The sequence below is a fragment of the Oratosquilla oratoria genome, chromosome 27, assembly GCF_046742065.1.
Source record: "Oratosquilla oratoria isolate Oo_2021 chromosome 27, ASM4674206v1, whole genome shotgun sequence".
In the NCBI taxonomy this organism is placed as follows: Eukaryota; Metazoa; Arthropoda; class Malacostraca; order Stomatopoda; family Squillidae; genus Oratosquilla; species Oratosquilla oratoria.
In genome coordinates, this window is record NC_134803.1 from 4,651,890 (window position 1) to 4,672,139 (window position 20,250).

The 20,250-nt window shown below is 44.6% G+C and overlaps 2 protein-coding genes across 4 annotated transcripts in view; both read left to right on the forward strand.

Annotated features, from left to right (window-relative positions):
• Window positions 1-10,799, forward strand: part of Moca-cyp (nuclear cyclophilin protein Moca-cyp) — a 60,788-nt gene extending 49,989 nt beyond the window's left edge. For all 3 annotated transcript variants that reach the window (XM_076210131.1, XM_076210132.1, XM_076210133.1), the window contains one exon: window positions 8,582-10,799. In XM_076210131.1, the coding sequence (XP_076066246.1) occupies window positions 8,582-9,237 (656 nt within the window). In that variant the 3' untranslated portion in view covers window positions 9,238-10,799. The remainder of the gene's footprint in view (window positions 1-8,581) is intronic.
• Window positions 10,800-18,177: 7,378 nt separating this feature from the next.
• The window catches only part of LOC143039865 (origin recognition complex subunit 2-like), an 87,960-nt gene continuing 85,887 nt past the window's right edge, over window positions 18,178-20,250 (forward strand). Inside the window, exon 1 of the mRNA XM_076210134.1 lies at window positions 18,178-18,483. Within this exon, the coding sequence (XP_076066249.1) occupies window positions 18,393-18,483 (91 nt within the window). The 5' untranslated portion in view covers window positions 18,178-18,392. The remainder of the gene's footprint in view (window positions 18,484-20,250) is intronic.

Here is a 20,250-nt window from a genome sequence, read left to right on the forward strand (position 1 = left end):
GTAGGTAGCCAGGTCAGAGGCATGCACCCATTCCACTCCCATCCACCACCCTTATTTTTCTCACATCTTAGCTCCTCGTGGATGAAAGGTCATCCCTGTCTCCTGTTCGCTGCCTGGGTCAGAAGCAAAGCAACAAGGCACAGCATCCATAGCAAAGCCGCTTCACCTACAACAACCCCCTCTACATCCCCTCATGCAGAAATTAGAGAAGACTGAGAAATCCCTTTAGGCTGTGTCAAAATCCCTTCTTGCTCAAAGCCCCTTTCACCCTATCCGTTGATCTCATCCTCAGTCAACCCCTCAAGTTCTCTCCATCTAATTTGCATTCCACACCTGTTTTGCAATACTTCATTCTTTTCATGTGTCCAAACCATCCCAAAAATCTTTCACCCCCATCTGCCAGCTTCTCCTAAATCCCCACTCTCCTTCTCGCATCCTAAATTTCACTCGGTCCAACCCCTACCATAGTTCTCAGACACTTCATCTCAAACACATTTAAACTTCTTTCTGATGATGATATGGTCTCATGCAAAATGTAAAAAAAATACAGTGATGGTGGACTGGCCAGTAAGCTTATTTAATATTTGTTTAAGAGAGGGTAGAGTACTGGAGGAGTGTCTGTATAGTTCCACTTTACAAGGGAAAAGGGGACAAGTGTGAGTATTAGTTTCAGAGGGATCAGTTTGTTTAGTGTAGTTGGGAAGGCTTATGGGAGTCTTGATTGAGAGGATTAGGAAAGGAACAGAGGAAATAATAGGTGAGGAACAGTGTGGATTTAGGACAGGTAGAGGGTTGCATGGATTAGATTTTTGTGGTAAGATAGATATGTGAGAAAGGTAAGGATTTTTTTTAGGCCTCTATGAATCTGGAAAAAGCTTATGACAGGGTAGACAGGAAGGCACTGTGGGAGGTTTTGCAGATATACGGGATAGGAGGAAAGCTTTTAGGAGCAGTCAAGAGTTTTTACAAGAGTAGTAGAGCTTGTGTCAGGATTAGAAATGGAGAGAGTGAATGGTTCGAGGTAAAGGTGGGACTTTGTCAGGGATGTGTTATGTCACCCTGGCTGTTCAACTTGTACATGGATGGGGTAGTGCGAGAGGTAAATGCAAGGGTGGTGGGTCAGGGATTGGAGATGGTTAAAGAAAATGGAGAAAAGTGGGAGGTGAGCCAGCTGTTGTTTGCGGATGACACTGCGCTTGTGGCAGGATCGGAGGAGGGATTGAGGAAGTTGGTGACAGAGTTTGGGAGAGTATGTAATAGAAGAAAGCTGAAGATAAATGTGGGTAAAAATAAGGTGATGAGATGTTCAAGGGGTGAAAGTGGCAGCAGACTGTAAGTTAGCATTAAGGGAGAACGACTGAAGGAAGTGGATAGTTTTAGGTACTTGGGTGCAAATGTGGCAGGAAAAGGTGGAGTGGAAGTGGAGGTAGAATGTAGATTGAGAGAAGCGAGTAAATGCCTTGGTGGATTAAAAAGTGTAATGAGTAATAGACATTTGGGAATGGATACTTAGAGGAGACTGTATGAAGGAGTGGTTGTGCCAACAGCACTGTATGGGGCAGAAACATGGAACATAAGAGAAGAAGAGAGGAGTTTGAATGTGTTTGAGATGAGGTGTCTGAGAAGTATGATGGGGGTTACTAGGCTAGATAGAGTGAGGAATGAGGTGAGGAATAGAACAGGGGTGGAAAGGGAGTTGGAAGATAGGGTTGATGAAAGAGTATTAGGATGAGTGAAGAAAGACTAGTAAAAGAGGTATGGAAGGCAGATGTGGAGTGAGTGAACATGAGGGGACATCCTAGGATGAGGTGGATGGATGGGGTGAAGGGGGCTTTGGGGAAGAGGGGAATGTCTGTTGAGGAAGGACGGGAGAGGACAGAAGACAGGGGTGAATGGAGAATGGTTGTATATGGATGATGTGATGCATGAGGTGGAATGGGTGGGGGGATGGGGGGTGTGGTAGTATGTGTGAGCAAAATTTGACGCAGCCCGAAGGGATTTCTCCCCGTTTTCTCCTTTTATGTATGGGGGGACAGGGAGCGGGGGTCGCCGATTTAATGAAGTAGCCTTGCTGTGGATGTGCTGTGTCTCGCAACACTGCTTCTGACCCAGGGCAGTGGACAAGGTGCAGGGATGACCCATCATCCAGGAGGTGCTAAGATAAGAGGGAGGGTGGAGGAGTGTGGAGTGTATTCAGGGATGGAATGAGTGGGAATGATTTTATGCCTTTTCCTTTTCGGCTACCTCCCTTGTAAGGGGGAAAAAAGCCTTGGTATATGTATGTAAGGTGTTTAGTCCCCCCTTAAGTATCTAGCTATGGTATGGGTCTTTTAATGTGCATGGATGTAGTACAGATAAGAGTAAAAGGGAAGAGATAGGCAGTATGTTTGTGAGAAGAAAGATGGATGTGTTGGCTTTGAGTGAAACTAAGTTGAGAGGGAGGGGCGAGTGTGAGTTTGGGAGTGTAAGTGGGAGGTTTTCATGAGTGAAGAGAGGACGAGGGAGAGAAGGGGTGGCTATACTAGTAAGTGAAGGGATAGGGAAACTAGTGGAGTGGAAGGAGGTTTCTTAAAGGTTAATGTGGATGAAGATATATATGGGGCTGGGAAAGGAGATGTGGGTTTTTGTAAGTGCATGTGGGCCTGGTAGTGAGAAGAGTATAGAAGAAAGGGAGGCTTTTTGAATAGATTTAGATTAGTGCATAGAGGGATTAGGGAGAAACATGGAAAGGGAGTGGGAGATAGGGTTGATGAAAGAGTATTGGGATGGTTGGGACACATGGAAAGAATGAATGAAGAAAGACTAGTAAAAGAGGTGTGGAAGGAGTGAACATGAGGGGTCAACCTAGGATGAGATGAATGGATGGGATAAAAAGAACATTAGGAAAGAGGGCAATGTCTGTTGAGGAAGGACAGAAGATAGGGGTGAATGGAGAATGGTTGTGTATGGATGATGCTGTGATGCATGAATTGGAGTGGGTGGGGGGATGGGGGGTGAGGGAGTATGCGTGAGAAATAAATTGACGCAGCCCAAAGGGATTTCTCCCCATCTCTTTTTCTGCATGAGGGGATAGAGAGGGGGGGGAGGGTCGCCTATTTAATGAAGCAGCCTTGATGTGGATGTGCTGTGTCTTGCAACACTGCTTCTGACCCAGGGCAGTGGATGAGATCCATGGATGACCCATCATCTAGAAAGTGCCAAGATAAGTGGGTGGAGGGGAGGGGAGTATGTTAGGGATGGAATGGGTGAGAGTGGATTTTATGCCTTTGTTTTTTGGGGTATTGGCTGCTTGTTATTGTGGCAAAGTAGCATGCAGTCGATACTTTAGGGTCTATATGGGGCACCCCTACGGACCAGAGCCACACATCATTTTGTCTATGATAGAAGAAATTCTGTTCATAGAGAAATGATGACACTTTTATACTACGACTGTCCCTCCGTTATGCTGTCCCCCAACCCCTTGTTGCTGCCCTGTACCATTTCTCTGAGTATTCTCTTTCTGTGATGGGGGAATTCCCTGTGGTGGGGGAAAAGAATACTGCCACCAAGTATCCCACTTGGATCATAAAAGGCGAGAAGAAAGGGACGGGGAGAGGGACTAGGCATCCTTCTCCCTGTAGCCCCACGGGGCATATAACCTAAAAAGAAAAGTGAAGGCATAAGGGGTGCTGGAGGGCCTCGGGCCAGCACCCTAAGGTTTGGGTCTTTTAATGTGCGTGGATGTGGTACAGATGAGAGTAAAAGGGAAGAGATAGGTAGTATGTTTGTGAGAAGAAAGATGGATGTGTTGGCTTTGAGTGAAACTAAGTTGAAAGGGAAGGGTGAGTGTAAGTGGGAGGTTATCAGGAGTGAAGAGAGGGAAGGGGTGGCTATTCTAGTAAGTGAGGAGATAGGTAAACAGGTAGTGGAGTGGAAGGAGGTTTCCTCAAGGATAATGTGGATGAAGGTGAAACTGGGAAAGGAGATGTGGGTCTTTGTAAGTGCATATGGGCCTGGCAGTGAGAAGAGCGTGGAAAAAGGAGGCCTTTTGGATAGATTTAAATGAGTGCATAGAGGGTTTAGGAAGAAATGTCAATGTAATAGTACTGGGAGACCTTAATGCTAGGGTGGGAAATGGTCCAATCGATGGAGTGGTTGGGAAGTGTGGAGTTCCAGGAAAGAATCGTAGTGGAGAGTTGATGGTGGAAATGTGTCTAGAAAGAGAGTTGATGATAGCAAATACAGTGTTTCGGAAGAAAGTCAAGCATAAGTACACATGGGAGAGGGTGGTGGAGGGAAGGGTGGTAGATAGAGTGCTAATGGATTATGTAGTGGTAAATAGGATTATGATAGGAAGAGTTAAGGATGTATATGTGCTAAGGGGAGAGGGTGGGGGAATATCAGATCATTTTTTGGTAGAAGGCAAGCTGAGAGTGGAGGATAGATGGAGAAAGAGGAAAGGGACAAAAGGTAGGGAGGTTCTTAGAGTGAACTCCTTAAATGAAAAGGAAAAGGAGAAGGAGTACGAAAAGAAGCTGAAGGAGGAGTGGGAGGGAGTAAAGGATGGAGCAGAGATGGGGGTGGAGGAGGAATGGGGATGGTTCAAGGAGGGAGTCTTAAAGTGTGCAAGGATGGTGTGTGGAACAAGAAGGACAGGGGGAAATAGAAGAAAGGGTAGTGAATGGTGGGATGAGGAAACAAAGAAGGTTGTAGAAGAGAAGAAGCGAGCATTCACAGATTGGTTACAAAAGAGGACGGGGAGTCATATGAGACGTACAAAGAAAAGAAAAGAGAAGTAAAGCAAAAGGTAAATGAGGCAAAGAGGAGAGCAGATGTGAAATGGGGTAGGAGTATGACAGAAAATTTTGAAAGTAATAAAAAGATGTTTTGGAAAGAAATTAAGAGAGGAAGAGGAGGCGAATCAAGTAGGGAAGAAAAGGTAAAAGGTACAGATGGAGAGATGATAATGGAAGAGATGGCAGTAAGGGGAAGATGGGCAGAATATTTTAGGGAGTTGCTAAATGTGAAGGAGGATAGGGAAGGAAAGATAGCTGCAGTGGGAAATGCGAAGAAAATGAGAGTGATGAGTGAGGAGAATGGAGGAGAAATAAGGAAGGATGAGGTGAAGGCAGTTGTAAAGATGATGAAAGCAGGTAAGGCACCTGGTCTGGATGGATGTCATGCAGAATGTCTGAAAAAGGGAGGTTCAGTGATGGTGGACTGGTTGGTGAGGTTATTTAATGTTTGCTGGAGAGAGGGTAGAGTACCGGAGGACTGGAGAAGTGCCTGTATAGTTCCTCTTTACAAGGGAAAAGGGGACAAGTGTGAATGTAGTAGTTTCAGAGGGATTAGCTTGTTAAGTGTAGTAGGGAAGGCTTATGGGAGGATCTTAATTGAGAGGATTAGGAGAGGAACAGAAGGAGTAATTGGTGAGGAACAGTGTGGATTTAGGACAGGTAGAGGTTGTGTAGATCAGATCTTTGTGGTAAGACAGATATGTGAGAAAGCTATAGGAAAGGGGAAGGATGTTTTTTTGGCTTTTATGGATCTGGAAAAGGCTTATGATAGGGTAGACAGAAAGGCACTGTGGGAGGTTATGCAGATTTATGGGATAGGAGGAAAGCTTTTGGGAGCTGTCAAGAGTTTTTATGAGAGTAGTAGAGCTTGTGTCAGGATTAGAAATGGAGAGAGTGAGTGGTTTGAAGTAAAGGTGGGACTTCGTTAAGGATGCGTTATGTCGCCCTGGCTGTTCAACTTATACATGGATGGGGTGGTGCGAGAGGTGAATGCTAGGGTAGTGGGTCAGGGATCGGAGATGGTTAAAGAAAATGGAGAAAAGTGGGAGGTGAGCCAGCTGTTGTTTGCGGACGACACTGCGCTTGTGGCAGGGTCAGAGGAGGGATTGAGGAAGTTGGTGGCAGAGTTTGGGAGAGTATGTGATAGAAGAAAGCTAAAGATAAATGTGGGTAAAAGTAAGGTGATGAGATGTACAAGGGGTGAAAGTGGCAGTAGACTGGAAGTGAACATTAAGGGAGAGCGACTGGAGGAAGTGGATAGTTTTAGATACTTGGGTGCAAGTGTAGCAGGAAAAGGTGGAGTGAAGGTGGAGGTAGAATGTAGATTGAGAGAAGCGAGTAAATGCCTTGGTGGATTAAAGAGTGTAATGAGGAATAGACATTTGGGAATGGATGCTAAGAGGAGACTATGAAGGAGTGATTGTGCCAACAGCACTGTATGGGGCAGAAACGTGGAACATAAGAGAAGAAGAGAGAAGGAGTTTGAATGTGTTTGAGATGAGGTGTCTGAGAAGTATGGTGGGGGTTACTAGGCTGGATAGAGTGAGAAATGAGGAGGTGAGAAGGAGGACAGGGGTGAAAAAGGATTTGGGAGATAGGGTTGATGAAAGAATATTAGGATGGTTTGGACACATGGAAAGAATGAGTGAAGAAAGACTAGTAAAAGAGGTATGGAAGGCAGATGTGGAGGGAGTGAACATGAGGGGACGTCCTAGGATGAGGTGGATGGATGGGGTGAAGGGGGCTTTGGGGAAGAAGGGAATGTCTGTTGAGGAAGGAAAGGAGAGGACGGAAGACAGAGGTGAGTGGAGAATGGTTGTATATGGATGATGATGTGATTGCATGAGGAGGAATGGGCGGGGGGTGGGGGGGGGTAGTATGTGTGAGTAAATTTTGACGCAGCCTGAAGGGATTTCTCCCCGTCCTCTCCTTATATGCAAGGGGGGGTCGCCGATTAAATGAAGCGGCCTTGCTGTGGATGTGCTGTGTCTTGCGACACTGCTTCTGACCCAGGGCAGTGGGCAGGGTGCAGGGATGACCCATCATCCAGGAGGTGCTCAGATGAGAGGGAGGGTGGGAGGGGGTGTGGAGTGTATCTAGGGATGAAATGGGTGGGAGTGTTTTTATGCCTTTCCCTTTTTGGCTACCTCCCTTGGAAGGGGGAAAAAGCCTTGGTATATGTATGTATGTATGTTTTTTGGCCACCTCCCATGCAAGGGGAAAAAACCTTTGGTATATGTATGTACTTAAGTGGACTAAGGTACATTGGTTCTTTGACCATAGAACATGCTTCATTGCTAATCTTAAACTGTTACAGTTTGCCTAGACACATTTCCATAATATCACTGATATCATGGGAAACTGCTGCAGCTGTCACAAACCAGTCATTCCTCACGATGAGGCAAATGACTTGATCTTGTTTACCATAATTTTTCTCAGCCTACCAGTGGGTTTTCCTGCCTTACATGTACCAGTCTTGTCATACTTCTTCAAAATGTCATTCTCTACACTTTTGGGATGTTTGGCAGTCTCACCAATGACTCAAATTGAATTTGTCTTGTGATGCAATTTCACAATTAGTTCTTACACAGAGAGTAGTAGTATTTCAAGGTATGTTCACTGTAGAAAGACTGGGCATGTACTGAAGTTACATTCCAATATTGTGAATAAAGTAAACTGTTGTGTAGATAATAGGCAATTAAGTTAATTAATACAAGTAAATTCAAGCTTCAGATTATTTTGGACACATCATTTTTAAGATTGAATTGCAAATACACTAATAATTTCCAGCATATCTTTTCCTATTCCTTCAAATTTTATCTAGAGGTAACCAATCCAATTTTTTAAATCTGGTTGTAACTCTCAAGGACAATATTAGCAACATTGATACAAAATTACAAGCGTCTGGAACATTTTGGATGCTACTGTATATATCTGTATACATACCAAAGGTCTCTTCCCCCTTATAAGGAAGGTGGTCAGCCAAGGCATGCACCCACTCCCACCCATCCCCCCCCCTCTCATCTTAGCTCCTCATGGATGAAGGATCATCCCTGTCACCTGCCCATTGCCCAAGTCATAAGCAAAGCAGCAAGACATAGCACATCCACAGCAGGGCTGCTTCATTTACACAGCAACCCTCCCTCCTTGTCCTCTCATGCAAAAAGTAGAAAAGACTGGGAGACGTCTCTTTGGGCTGCCTCAAAATATCCATACAAAAACATTCCCCTCTGACACCTATCCCTTGCTGTCTCCCTTCCCAGCTCAACATACATTCCTCTCCTTCTCAAAAAACCTTCCACACCATCCATGCATCTCATTCTTGGTCATCCCCTCTTACTCCATCCACCTCTGCTTTCCAGTCTTTCAGATTTTAACTTGGTTTCACTTAACACTAACACATCCTTCTTCCTTCTCACAAACATACTGCCTATCCTTGCCCTTTTACTCTCTTTATGTGCTACAACCATGGATATTTAATGACACAAATTTTAGGATTCTGGTTGTTCTCCCATATCCATTTGTGCCTTGAGTTCTCATAGGATAGATACATAGAGAGCAAGAGCCCTTGTCCCATCACTCCCTCCCACTTTGTTGCCTTTTGTGACTCGCATAGTAATCATGGTGACAGAATTCTTTTTTCACCCTACCATAAACAATGTATATGACATGACATGCAGGCCACACCAAAGGCTCTAATCTGTAAGAGGGATGGCTGAGTCAAACTATATCTCATTACATACACTTTAAAACCCATGTAATACCCCTGAAATAAATTATGATGTAAGAAAATTTCCATTCTGCAGACAAGAAAGATGAAAAGGAAGAGAAGGAGGATGGTGGTGAGTTGGATGAGACAGCCCTGGATTATGAAGCCATGGACAATGAGGAGGAGGAAGAGGAGGAAGAACAGAAACCAGTGAATGGCCGAATTGACCAGGAGGAGCCCTTGGACCGTAATCCATCCCCAACCGAAGAAATAGCCACAGATGAAGTAGCCACCAAGAATGGTGAGAAAATTATTGAGAAAGGAACAAAGAAAAGGTCCTCAAGTAAGGAGGAGCCCTCTGAGAATAAAGAAGAAAAGGAGAAGCAGACTGAGAGACAAAGACGATCTGCTGAAAGGGCTAGGGAAAAGGAGAGAAGAAACAGGTCTCGGTCCCGCGATAGGCGAGGAAGAAACGTAAGAAATCGGTCAAGGGAAAGAAGAGAGAGATCTCGAGATAGGAGAGATGGTAGGCGTGATAGGTCGAGGGAACGAAGAGATAGAGGACATTATCGCTCAAGAGATAGAAGGGGAGGTAGGTCAAGATCAAGGGATAGGAGAGATCGTTCAAGGGACAAAAAGGACAGGTCAGGGAGCAAGTCCAGGAGAGACAGGTCCAGAGACAGAAGTCATGAGAGACGTAGAGACAGGAGGAGGCGATATTCCAGTAGTGACAACAGCAGTAATAGTGATTAAAAGTTTTCAAATGTTTTGTTTTTCCATTTGTAATTATACAGTAAGAACAGAAGCCACACATTCAGTAAAGGATCACATATCACCACCACAGAAAAGTGGGATTTTCCAGTTACCTCCCTTGGTTGTAGTAAATTCAGTATATGAAAAAGGAGGCCTTTATTAAATGATCCCAGGGTTGATTATTGTTTCAAGACCCAAAATATGAATTACAGTTTCTGATCATCTCCCTGTTGAATCAATATTGGAGAATTGCCCACATTTGTTAACTGGGTTAATTTTTTTTCTTATCATGAGGCATATCTTATGTGAGTTTACGCATGGCATTTTGATATGTTAAGTGTGTTTTTATCCATTTATTTCCAGAGAATTTGAAATAATGATAGTTGTTGCCTCAAATTTCACCAAGTGGAAAACCTGCAGCCCCACAGTGGCTGGCAACAGTCCTTGGGCTTTCCCTTGTTTCTCTCTGGAAATAGACTTTGGAATGTTGTCTGTTTTATTAGTGTGAGATACTTTCAGTGGCACTGAATAACAATTGTAGGAGGGGAGGAGCCACCTTTTGTCAGATCTTGATGTATGAAAAGGTGCAAAAAATACAACTGAAGTTGAGAGATCTTGGACTTGGTGCAGTGTCATGCGCCTCCAGATGGAGTTGAGGGGGTTGACAGGTTTTGAAAATTGATAGCTTTGCTATTATGCTGGACACCACATGCAGGTCTGCAGGTCCCATCATTGATCCCAGGATTTAAAATTAAACTAGAATGTCAAAATACCTAATGAGGTTATTATTTACCACTGTTGCAGAAAAATGATGATAGAAGAGCTAATATGGAAATTGAGTAAACATGTTAACCACCTCTATTTGAGGGATATTAACTTAGTGTCTGCAAAGTCTGTCCCCCAACAGGATAAGATTATTCAACATTGTACAGAACAAAATAGTTTCACCATAGAATGGTTAACATATTGGCGGGTTGTTACAAATGTAGTTTGATAGAAATTATGTACGAACAGTGTTGTTTGTGATCATAAAAATTATATTTGGATGGAAAAATGTATTAGTGTGCATTATATTTGGAATGGAATTCTTATGATTACAATGGAATAAAAACAGTTATCTCATGGGCTACACTTCAGTTGTTCTGATGCAGGAGTAATGGAATAGGTATGGTGGTATGTTCCATAAGCAGACTTTTTTGCATTACATTTTCTTTTGTTGTACCTTTGAACCTTTGTAAATGACAAGTGGAAGTGTTCTCTACAAGTTGCACATTTATATAAAATTTGAGTGTGTATGCCAGCCAAACCCCCACCCCCCCTTTTTTTTGGGGGGGGGGGGGTCCAAATTAATCTTGATTTACCTTTGGAAATTAATTTTTTTTTTTTTTTTTTTTTTTTTTTTTACAATTTGATGCATATGATTTACAATTACAGGGCAGAATAAATTTTCTTTTGAGTTCAGGTGAAGCGAAAATGTATCGAAGTATACAAATGACCCATTATCTAAACTATAAAGATGAAAAAGTTAAAGAAAATCACTGTAAAATATTAATAAAGATATCACTGAAATTTTTTTTGTTTCTTTTGAGCAGATCCTTTCAAGTAGTATTGAATATTTTTGACACATTGGCTTTAATAGAATAGATTTTACTCTTGGGTTTTTAATGTATGGGTGGGTGTGGGTGTATGCTTTGGCTGGCTAATTCCCTTTAATGGGAGAAGTCTTTGGTATATAAATAGACTCATTGTTCTCTACAGCAAGTATGATGGTATGTGCTTAAAACATAAGTCAACTGTTTTAAGGGCAAATAATTCTTTGTGATACGTGTACTTGACTGTTTTATACAGGGAATGTAGGGAGGAGTGTGATGGTTAAGTTTCATAGGTATCTTGTACCTGTCGTGAATCTCATTTTGAGTTCCAGCAACTCTCTTTCACTTTATCTGTTGCCACTATGAAGATTAATATTGAGGTGATACTTAAGGGACAGGACATCTGGAAGAGGAGGACCAACTGCTGACCCACCACCTCCATGTGGTTTTTGTCTAGACATGATCCCACAAGTGAGGTAGTAACTGAGACTGACAATATGTTTAGTCAACATCAAATTTCCTATATGACAAGCTAGACTGGAAGGCACTGGGAGGTATTGCAAATATATAGGATTGGAGGAAAACTGTTAAGAGTAGTCAAGAGTTTTTATGACTAGTAGGGCCTGTGTTGGAACTAGAAATGGAAAGAGCAAGTGTTTTGAGGTAAAGGTGGAGCTACATCAGGGCTGTCGTGTGTTCATGGATGGGGTAGTACTGGGTAAATGGGCAGGGGATGGAGATGGTTAAAGATAATTGAGAGAAGTGGAAAGTTAGCCAATTGTTTACTGACACTGCTGCACTTGTGATAGGATCAGAGAGATCAAGGCAGTTAGTGATGAAGTATGGGAAGGTGTGTGATAGGAGCAAGTTGAAGGGAAATGTGGGTGAATGTAATGTGATAAAATGTATAAGGGGAGAGGATGGCAGCAAGTTGGAAGTAAGTTTTAAAGGGGAGGGGTCTAGGGGAAGTGGATAGTATTTGGGGTCACATGTGACAGGAAATTAAGGTAAATTGTAGACTGAGAGAAGCAAGTAAATATCTGGGGATTGAAAGGCATCTGGGAATGGATGCAAAGAGAATATTGTATAAATGAGTATGTGCTTACAACACTGCATGGGGTTGAGACTTGGAATTTAAGAGAGACAGAAAGGAAAGGTTTAAATGTGTTTGAGATGAAGTATCTAAGAAATATGGTAGATGTTACAAGGTTGGGACAAGTGAGATGGAGAGTGGGGATAGAAAGGCAGATAGGGTTAATGAAAGATTATTGGGATGGTCTAGACACCTGGAAAGAATGAGTGAAGAGAGCTGGATGGAGTGAACTTAAGGGAATGACCAATGGTGAAAGGGGTTTTCCACAAGATGGGAATGTCTGTTGAGCAAGGTAGGGAGAAGGCAGAGGATAAGGATGAATGATGATTGGCTGTGTATGGATGATATTTTGACACAAAAAGCCTGAAGAGGCTTTCTCCCTGTCTTCTTTTCTATGCCTGTCATGAAAGGAAGGAAGGGAGTGGGTGTGGGGGGAATGGGGAGTGGCTGTCTGTGGATGATATTTAGTCGCAGCCCGAAGGTATTTCACCCAATCCTCTCTAATTTCTACATGAGGGGGTGGACAGTGGGGGTCTCTGTGTAAGTGAATCAGTCTTGCTGTGGATGTGCTGTGTCTTGCTGCATTGCTTCTGACCCATGCAGTGGACAAGAGACCATGATGACCCTTCATCCACAAGGAGCTAAGATGTGACAGAAACAAAGGTGGTGGGTGCATGCCTTTGACTTGATATCTCCCTTAGGAAAAGAAAGAAGCCCTTGGTGTATAGACAGACAAGCAGATTAAACTTCCCACAATCTAACAACTTCATTATTCCACCAATGACCACTTACCATTTCTTACACCCCTTAACACTCCCTCCCACCTCCACAACCTAGACTGTCCCTTTTCCATGCAAACTTGGAAACTTTCCGTCATACACAACCAGAACACAACACTGACTTGTATTGTAAGGGGGGTGACTCAGGTAGAAAGGAAAATATAAAAGGTATATCTACCTAGTTGTAGTATACAGGAAAGGAGCAACAGTCACTGGGTCCTGTCTCCCATTTTCTAATTTTGTCATCATACCTAGCCTCAAATTCATGTACAGTTCCAACTTAATCTATGTCCTTGATTTCCAATCATTATATTTATATTTGAACTAGTGTATTGTTTGAGCTTGGGCTATATCCACTCCCATCCACCACCTTTGTTTCTCTCACATCTTAGCTTCTTGTGGATGAAGGGTCACGAAGTGATAGTGGATGGGGGAGCGACACCTTGACGACCGCAGCGTGATAGACATCCTCCGAGTTGACTGGAGGACTACAAAGCAGGAAGTGGAGGAGACGAAGAATAGGTTGATCTCGAGTTCAAGGGGGGATATGAATGTGGTGTAGGTATAGGTATACAGTTGGCACCCTCGACACGGGGTCAGAGGTCATCATCTAGAATGAAGACGAATGGGGCCTGCAGGGTAATGTGTATGTGAGGTGAATAGTGAGAAGGTGCGAATGATAGAAACGCAGTAGAAACAAAATGCAGACAGACCTTAGCTAGAGTAGGATTGATAGGCGATATGAGTGAAAGAGAAACTAGAGACAAATGTTATATTAAACGAAGAAGAGACAGAAACTAACGCGGACAAGGTAAGTGATACGTCACTCCGTTACTACTGTACACACCACGATAATCACGTGGCATGGAACGCGCGTGATATCTCCCACGACCTGACGCTTCTCTGACAGTGTGACCCTGCTTGACCCGACCTAGCTTAATCCAGTGCAATTATGTAATTACGCACCAGGGGTGACTATCCACGTGGTATATATATCGGCTCCCGCCGCATGTAAAATTAGTTCACTCGTACCTTATGATAAAGGAGACGAACTCACCAAAACCTCCTTCCCTTCACCATAGTAGCATCGCTACACTGGTGAGCCCATCTACCGCTGCCACCGCCGACGCCACGCTGCCCACTACCAACACCATCAACGCCGTCTCCCTGAAGCTGCCACCTTTTTCCACGGTCGACGCTCCCTCCTGGTTTCGAGGGACGGAGATCCAGTTCCGCCTGCGGAATATCAGCGCGTCCCAAACGAAGGCAGACTATGTTCTCGAGGCGATCCCCGAGGATGTGTTCCCACTTATCTCCTAATGGCTCGATCAACACGACGGCGTTATCCAGTATGACGTTCTGAAACAGTCCCTGCTTCAGGAATTCACGCCGTCAGCAGCCTCCAGGGCCGCAAAAATCCTCCAACTCTCCTAACAGCCACTGGGGGACACCAAGCCAAGTACAGCATACCTCAAGATGATGCTCATCGCCCGCCTCCCACCCACATGCAACGGAACCAGCAGAAACGTCGATATGCTTCGTCAATTGTGGCTCATGCGCCTCCCAGCGCCCGTCCGATCCGCCCTTGGCAACGCCGAGGAAATGACCACCGACGAAGTTTCACGGAAGGTGGACCATCTCGCCGACGCCCACACCGTCGTAGCAAGAAGTCAGGATGTCTGTACTGCTGACGACGTCACGGATGAAATCTCCGCTGCAGCAGCATTGACAGCCAACAGGCGCCAACAACACCAGCAAAGGCAGCGACGCCGGACCACCGCCACCTCTGCACCTGTGCTACTACCACACAAGATTCGGCGCCTTCGCCAAGAAATGCCAACCAGGATGTACCTGGACAAAAAACGTCTAAAAGGGCCACCGTCCATCACGGTGGCCTCTACAGGCGCAACGACAAGGCCTCTAAACGTCGTTTCCTTGTCAACACTGGTGCTTGCAGGTCCATATTTCCTGCATCCGCTGCAGAACCCCGGGTCCCCAAGGACGTTGGCGTTAGGCTCGTCGCCGCTAACAGCACTACCATAGCCACCTACGGGTGGAAACACCTGCACCTCACCTTCGGGAGTCGCCACTGCTCATGGAACTTCATCCTGGCAGACATCAAGACGCCCCTTCTCGGTGCTGACTTCCTCGCTCATTACAGGTTACTGGTCGACGTCGCCAACAGCCGCCTAGTCTGCGCAACCGCATCCGCCTCGACGCCCCTGCAAATCGCGCCACAGCCAACCACGGTCGCCGCCATCGACGCTAGAATGCCCTACGCCCACCTGCTCACGGAATTCCACGAAGTCTTCAAGCCTGAGCTGCGACAGACACCATAGATGCCAGTTAAACATGGCATGTACCACTACATCAAGACGTCTGGGGCCCCGGTATTTGCCAAATATTGCTGCCTATCGCCCGAGAAACTCGCCGTCGTCAAGAAAACCTTCCAAGAAAACCTGCCAAAAGACCTCCAGCCCTTGGTCCTCCCCTGTCCACCTCGTCAAGAAGAACGATGGTTCCTGGCGCCCCTGTGGAGACTACCGGCGGCTGAACATGATGACGGAACCTGACCACTACCCACTCCCAAACATCGCCGACGTCACCACATACCTCAACGGCGCCAAGATCTTTTCGACACTGGACCTCCTGAAGGGCTACTACCAAGTTCCGGTACATACAGACGACATCCCGAAGACCGCCATCACCACCCCCTTCGGGACGTACACCTTTAATTACTCCTGCTTCGGCTTGCGAAACTCAGGTGCGACCTTCCAGCGCCTAATGGACGGCATCCTCGGCGACCTCGACTTCTGCGTCTGCTACGTCGACGATATTCTGGTCTTCTCCAACTCGCCTGACCAGCATCTCCAACACCTGCGGACCATCCTCGAGCGTCTCCAGGACAACGGCCTCGTCGTCCGTTTTGACAAATGCAGCTTCGGGAAAAAGTCTGTCCCATTTTTGGGACACCTCATCTCTCCTGACGGCGTTCGTCCCCTGCAGGATAAAGTCGCCGCAGTCGACAAATTTCCCAAACCTACTACCATCAAAGCCCTGCAGGAATTTATTGGGATGGTCAACTTCTACCACCGTTTCCTCCCTAACATCGCTCAAACGCTGCACCCACTCTATAACGCCCTTCACGGAAAACCGAAGGACCTCCTGTGGAACCCCCATGCAAGCTACCTTCGTCAACGCCAAAAAAGCCCTTGCCCGTGCCACCACCCTCTCCTTCCCTGCACCAGGTGCCCAGCTACAACTGTCAACGAACGCCAGCACTGTCGTCATAGGGGGTGTGCTCGAACAAATCCTCCGTGGCAGACCTACACCCCCCCCCACGGTTTCTTCAGCAGGAAACTCTCCAAGGCCGAGCTCAACTACAGCACCTTCGACAGAGAGCTCCTCGCCATTCACTACGCCGTACGCCACTTTCGCCATTTCCTCGAAGGCTCCTCATTTATCATTAACACCGACCATCAACCTCTGGTACACGCCTTCACGAAACAACAGGACGCTTGGTATGCCAGACAGCGCCGCCACCTCTCTACCATCGCCAAGTTCAATTGCACCATCAGGCACGTCCCTTCCCTGATATAAAGAACCCCGTCGCAGACGCCCTCTCCCGAATAGCCATCGACGCAGTTCATCTCGGCCTTGACTGTGCAGCTATCGCCAGAGAGGAATGTGAGGATCCTGAAACACTTGCCTACAGGAGATCCATCACATCCCTTAAGTGGCAAGACGTTCCTTTTCACGACAACCACACATCCCAGCCGCCTTCCGACGTCAAGTGTTCAATTTAATACACGGCCTGTCTCACCTTTCAGGACGCGTCACTGCGAAGCTTCAGAAGCAGAAATTCATTTGGCACAACATCTCCAAGGACGCAAAGCAGTGGGCCAGATCCTGCATCGCCTGCCAGCAAAGCAAAATTCATCGCCACACTGAATCAGGCATCGGATCATTCCATCAGCCCCGACGACGCTTCGCACATATTCATGTCGACGTCGTCGGCCCAATCCCACCGTCGGAAGGCCACCGTTACCTCTTCACCGCCATTAATAAATCGACCAGCTGGTTGGAGGCCATCCCCATGAAGGATAGTACCGCCTCATCCTGCACTACAGCCTTTCTCATTGAATGGATCGCCAGATTTGGCCTCCCTGAACATGTCATCTCCGACCAAGGAAATTGCTTCACGTCGCGGCTGTGGCACTCTCTCACTGAACTCCTGGGTACTACAGCCCACCACACTACCTCCTACAACCCTGCAGCCAACGACATGGTCGAGCGAACCCACCGCTCAATCAAAGCATCTCTTATGGCACGCTGCAACAACGGCTCCTGGCTACCCCAACCACCATGGATACTTCTTGGCCTTCGGACAACCTCAACGTGTCTCTAGCAGAGATGGTCCTCGGCCAAACCCTCGTCGTGCCCGCAGAATTCTTCCCTCCACAGGATTCTCCCGAGAGCCTGCAGCAGCTGCGACGCACTGTCGGCAAATTCGCCCCATGTGTGCCGACACATCACCGGGAGGTGAAGGAATACCTCCTAAAACACCTCCACACATCGACGCACGTTTTCCTGAGGACGGACGCTCACACCCCACCACTCATCCGTCTCTACACTGGCCCCCATCTTGTCCTTGAACGTAAGGACGAGACCTTCCGCATCTCCATCTCCGGCAGGCCAGAATGGGTCTCTATCGACCGCCTAAAACAGGCACACCTCGACACTCCGCCCACCAAATTCTCGCGTGCAGGGCGCCCTCTGAAGCCAAGGCAATTTTGAGAGGGAAATATTCTACACACCATGATGATCACGTTGCATGGGACGCGCGTGATGTCTTTCACGACCTGGCGCTTCTCTGACAGTGCGACCCTGCTTGACCCGACCTAACCTAATCCAGTGCAATTATGTAATTACGCACCAGGGGTGACTACCCACGCGGTATATATATCGGCTCCCGCCGCATGTAAAATTAGTTCACTCGTACCTTACAATAAAGGAGACGAACTCACCAAAACCTCTTTTCCTTCACCACATTAGCATCGCTACACTACAATGTCCAAATCATGTCAATACTCTTTCAACCCTATCTCCTAACTTCTTTTCTATCCACCCCTGCTCTCCTCCTTATTTCTCACTCTATCCAATCTAGTAATCCCTACTATATTTCTCAGGCATTTCATCTCAAACACATTTAAACTCTTCCTCTCTTATGTTACATGTTTCTGCCCCATACAGTGCTGTCGGCACAATCACTGCATACAATCTCCTCTTGGCATCCATTCCCAAATGTCTATTTCTCATCACACTTTTTAATCCCCTAGTCCATTTACTTGTTTCTTTCAATCTACATTCTACCTCCATCCCCAACTCTCCCCCACATTCGCACCCAAGTATTTAAAGCTATCCACTTTCCCCAGAACCCCAGATACCTGATTGAATTGATTTTAGTGTGTGGGGGCTATCAATATTGTGCATATTCATCATATCGTCATTGATTATTAAAGTTGTTATTTATAGGAAATACATAATTCATGTTTTGTATGTAACGTTAAAAATAATTGTCGACTTTCCATATCGTAAGCGAGATTATCCAATGTTTATATTTTCATTCGCTACCTCTCTGGCGCCAACAGTCGAATAACGTAAACAACTAACACAACAACACTGGGCAACATGGATAGGAAGTTGAGAAAGAAAATTGCAGTAACTTTTGTTGATGAATGTAATGTTGATAAAGTTCAGCTGTTTGACAAAGAAAATGCAAGTAAGTATTGAAGATGGGAACTTTATTTTTTCATAAGTCTGACATCTTAAGAATAATTTAATTGTGTATTCCAGTCTACTGTCATGCAGATTTGAGATTGTTGAAAAGTAATTTGTATGTATATATATATATATATATATATATATATATATATATATATATATATATATATATATATATATACATATACATATACACACACACACATTTCTTTGCAGATGATGCAAAACTTAAGTAAGGACAGGAAGATAGAGATTGTCACTGAATCACTACAGATACTGAAAGACTTTGATAAACTCTAGGAATGGAGTCAAAAGTGGAAAGTGAACTTTAACATCAAGAAATGTATAATGGAGTTTGGAAAAAGTAAAAATAGAATGTCGGGGCAAAATAAAATTGGTACAGAGGAAGTCAAAAAAGTAAGCTCGGAAAGGGACCTAGGAGTAATTATCAGCAAAAACATGTCACCAGACAAGCATATCAACAAAATAGTTGGAGAAACCTTAGTCTAAGGTTGATGAAAGTGAACTTTGATTACTTGGATGAGGACATGGTAAAGAAAATATTAATTGCATTAGATGATTAGGTAGGTCAAACACCACCAGAGGCACCACCGTCGATGACGAGCACCATAGCGCGTCATTTTATGTGCATGCCATGCAAACGTCCAAATTTACATACCGCTGGAAATTTCATTCATACAAATGTTATGCGAGTGTATTTACTATGATGGTAGTAAATTTCAAACAATTACATCATCAGTTACATATCGGTACATAAAAACAAAAGATAAACATGGCGGCTTGCATTCAGCAGTAAATCGAAAATTGGTTTGTTTCAGCGTAAGAAATTAGCTAAATAAATTCAGAGTTTTGGCAACTAACCAAAATAAACAAAAACTACTAGTCTCGCGGATTATTCTAATACCAAAATAAAGGCAGCGTGTTATGGTAGAGCTGAGAAATCGGTGGTTTTAATTTTTTTTTTTTTCTATCGGGTCGGATTATTGGATAACAACATCAATATCCATCCCGCCATCTTATCTATCACTAGTGGTATGGATCAAACTTCACTCTATTAAGTTTCTTACTATTATGTTATTAGTGTAATAGACTTATAGATGAATTATTTGAACTAATTTCTTTAAAATGTGTGATTTTCATGTAATTTGATCAAAGAGAAGTTACATTTTTATCCTCTGTAATATTACGGACCACAGCTACGATTCGTCCTGCCTGCTATCTATGATCACTGGTGGTATGGATCAAACTACTATTAAGTTTGTTACTATTGTGTTATTAGTGTAATAGCTTGCATATAGTTGAATTATTCAAACTATTTTCTTTAAAATGTGTGATTTTCATGTAATTTGACGATATTCGTAGCTGTGGTGGGTAATTTTGCAGAGGATAAAAACGTAATTCTATGATCAAATTACATGGAAATCACACATCTTAAAGAAAATAGGTCAAATAATGCAACCATATGCTAAATTTTTATATAAAATTGTGCCTGTCAGTAAAAACCGTCATTGTTTACGTTTGATCGGCGATTAGTCAGACCGCACGTCTCGGCCCGATTTCCTGGGACAAAATAGGCCTGACTTAATTCCATTCAAAATGCAATATCTCGAGAACTAGGACAGCTAGATGGATAATTCAACTTGCATTATATTCATATCGACTTTTTGCATGCATCCCATGAGAACTACTTCAGCTCAAATATCAGGAATTCCATTTTCATGTTGACCTAGCTAGTTACATTGAT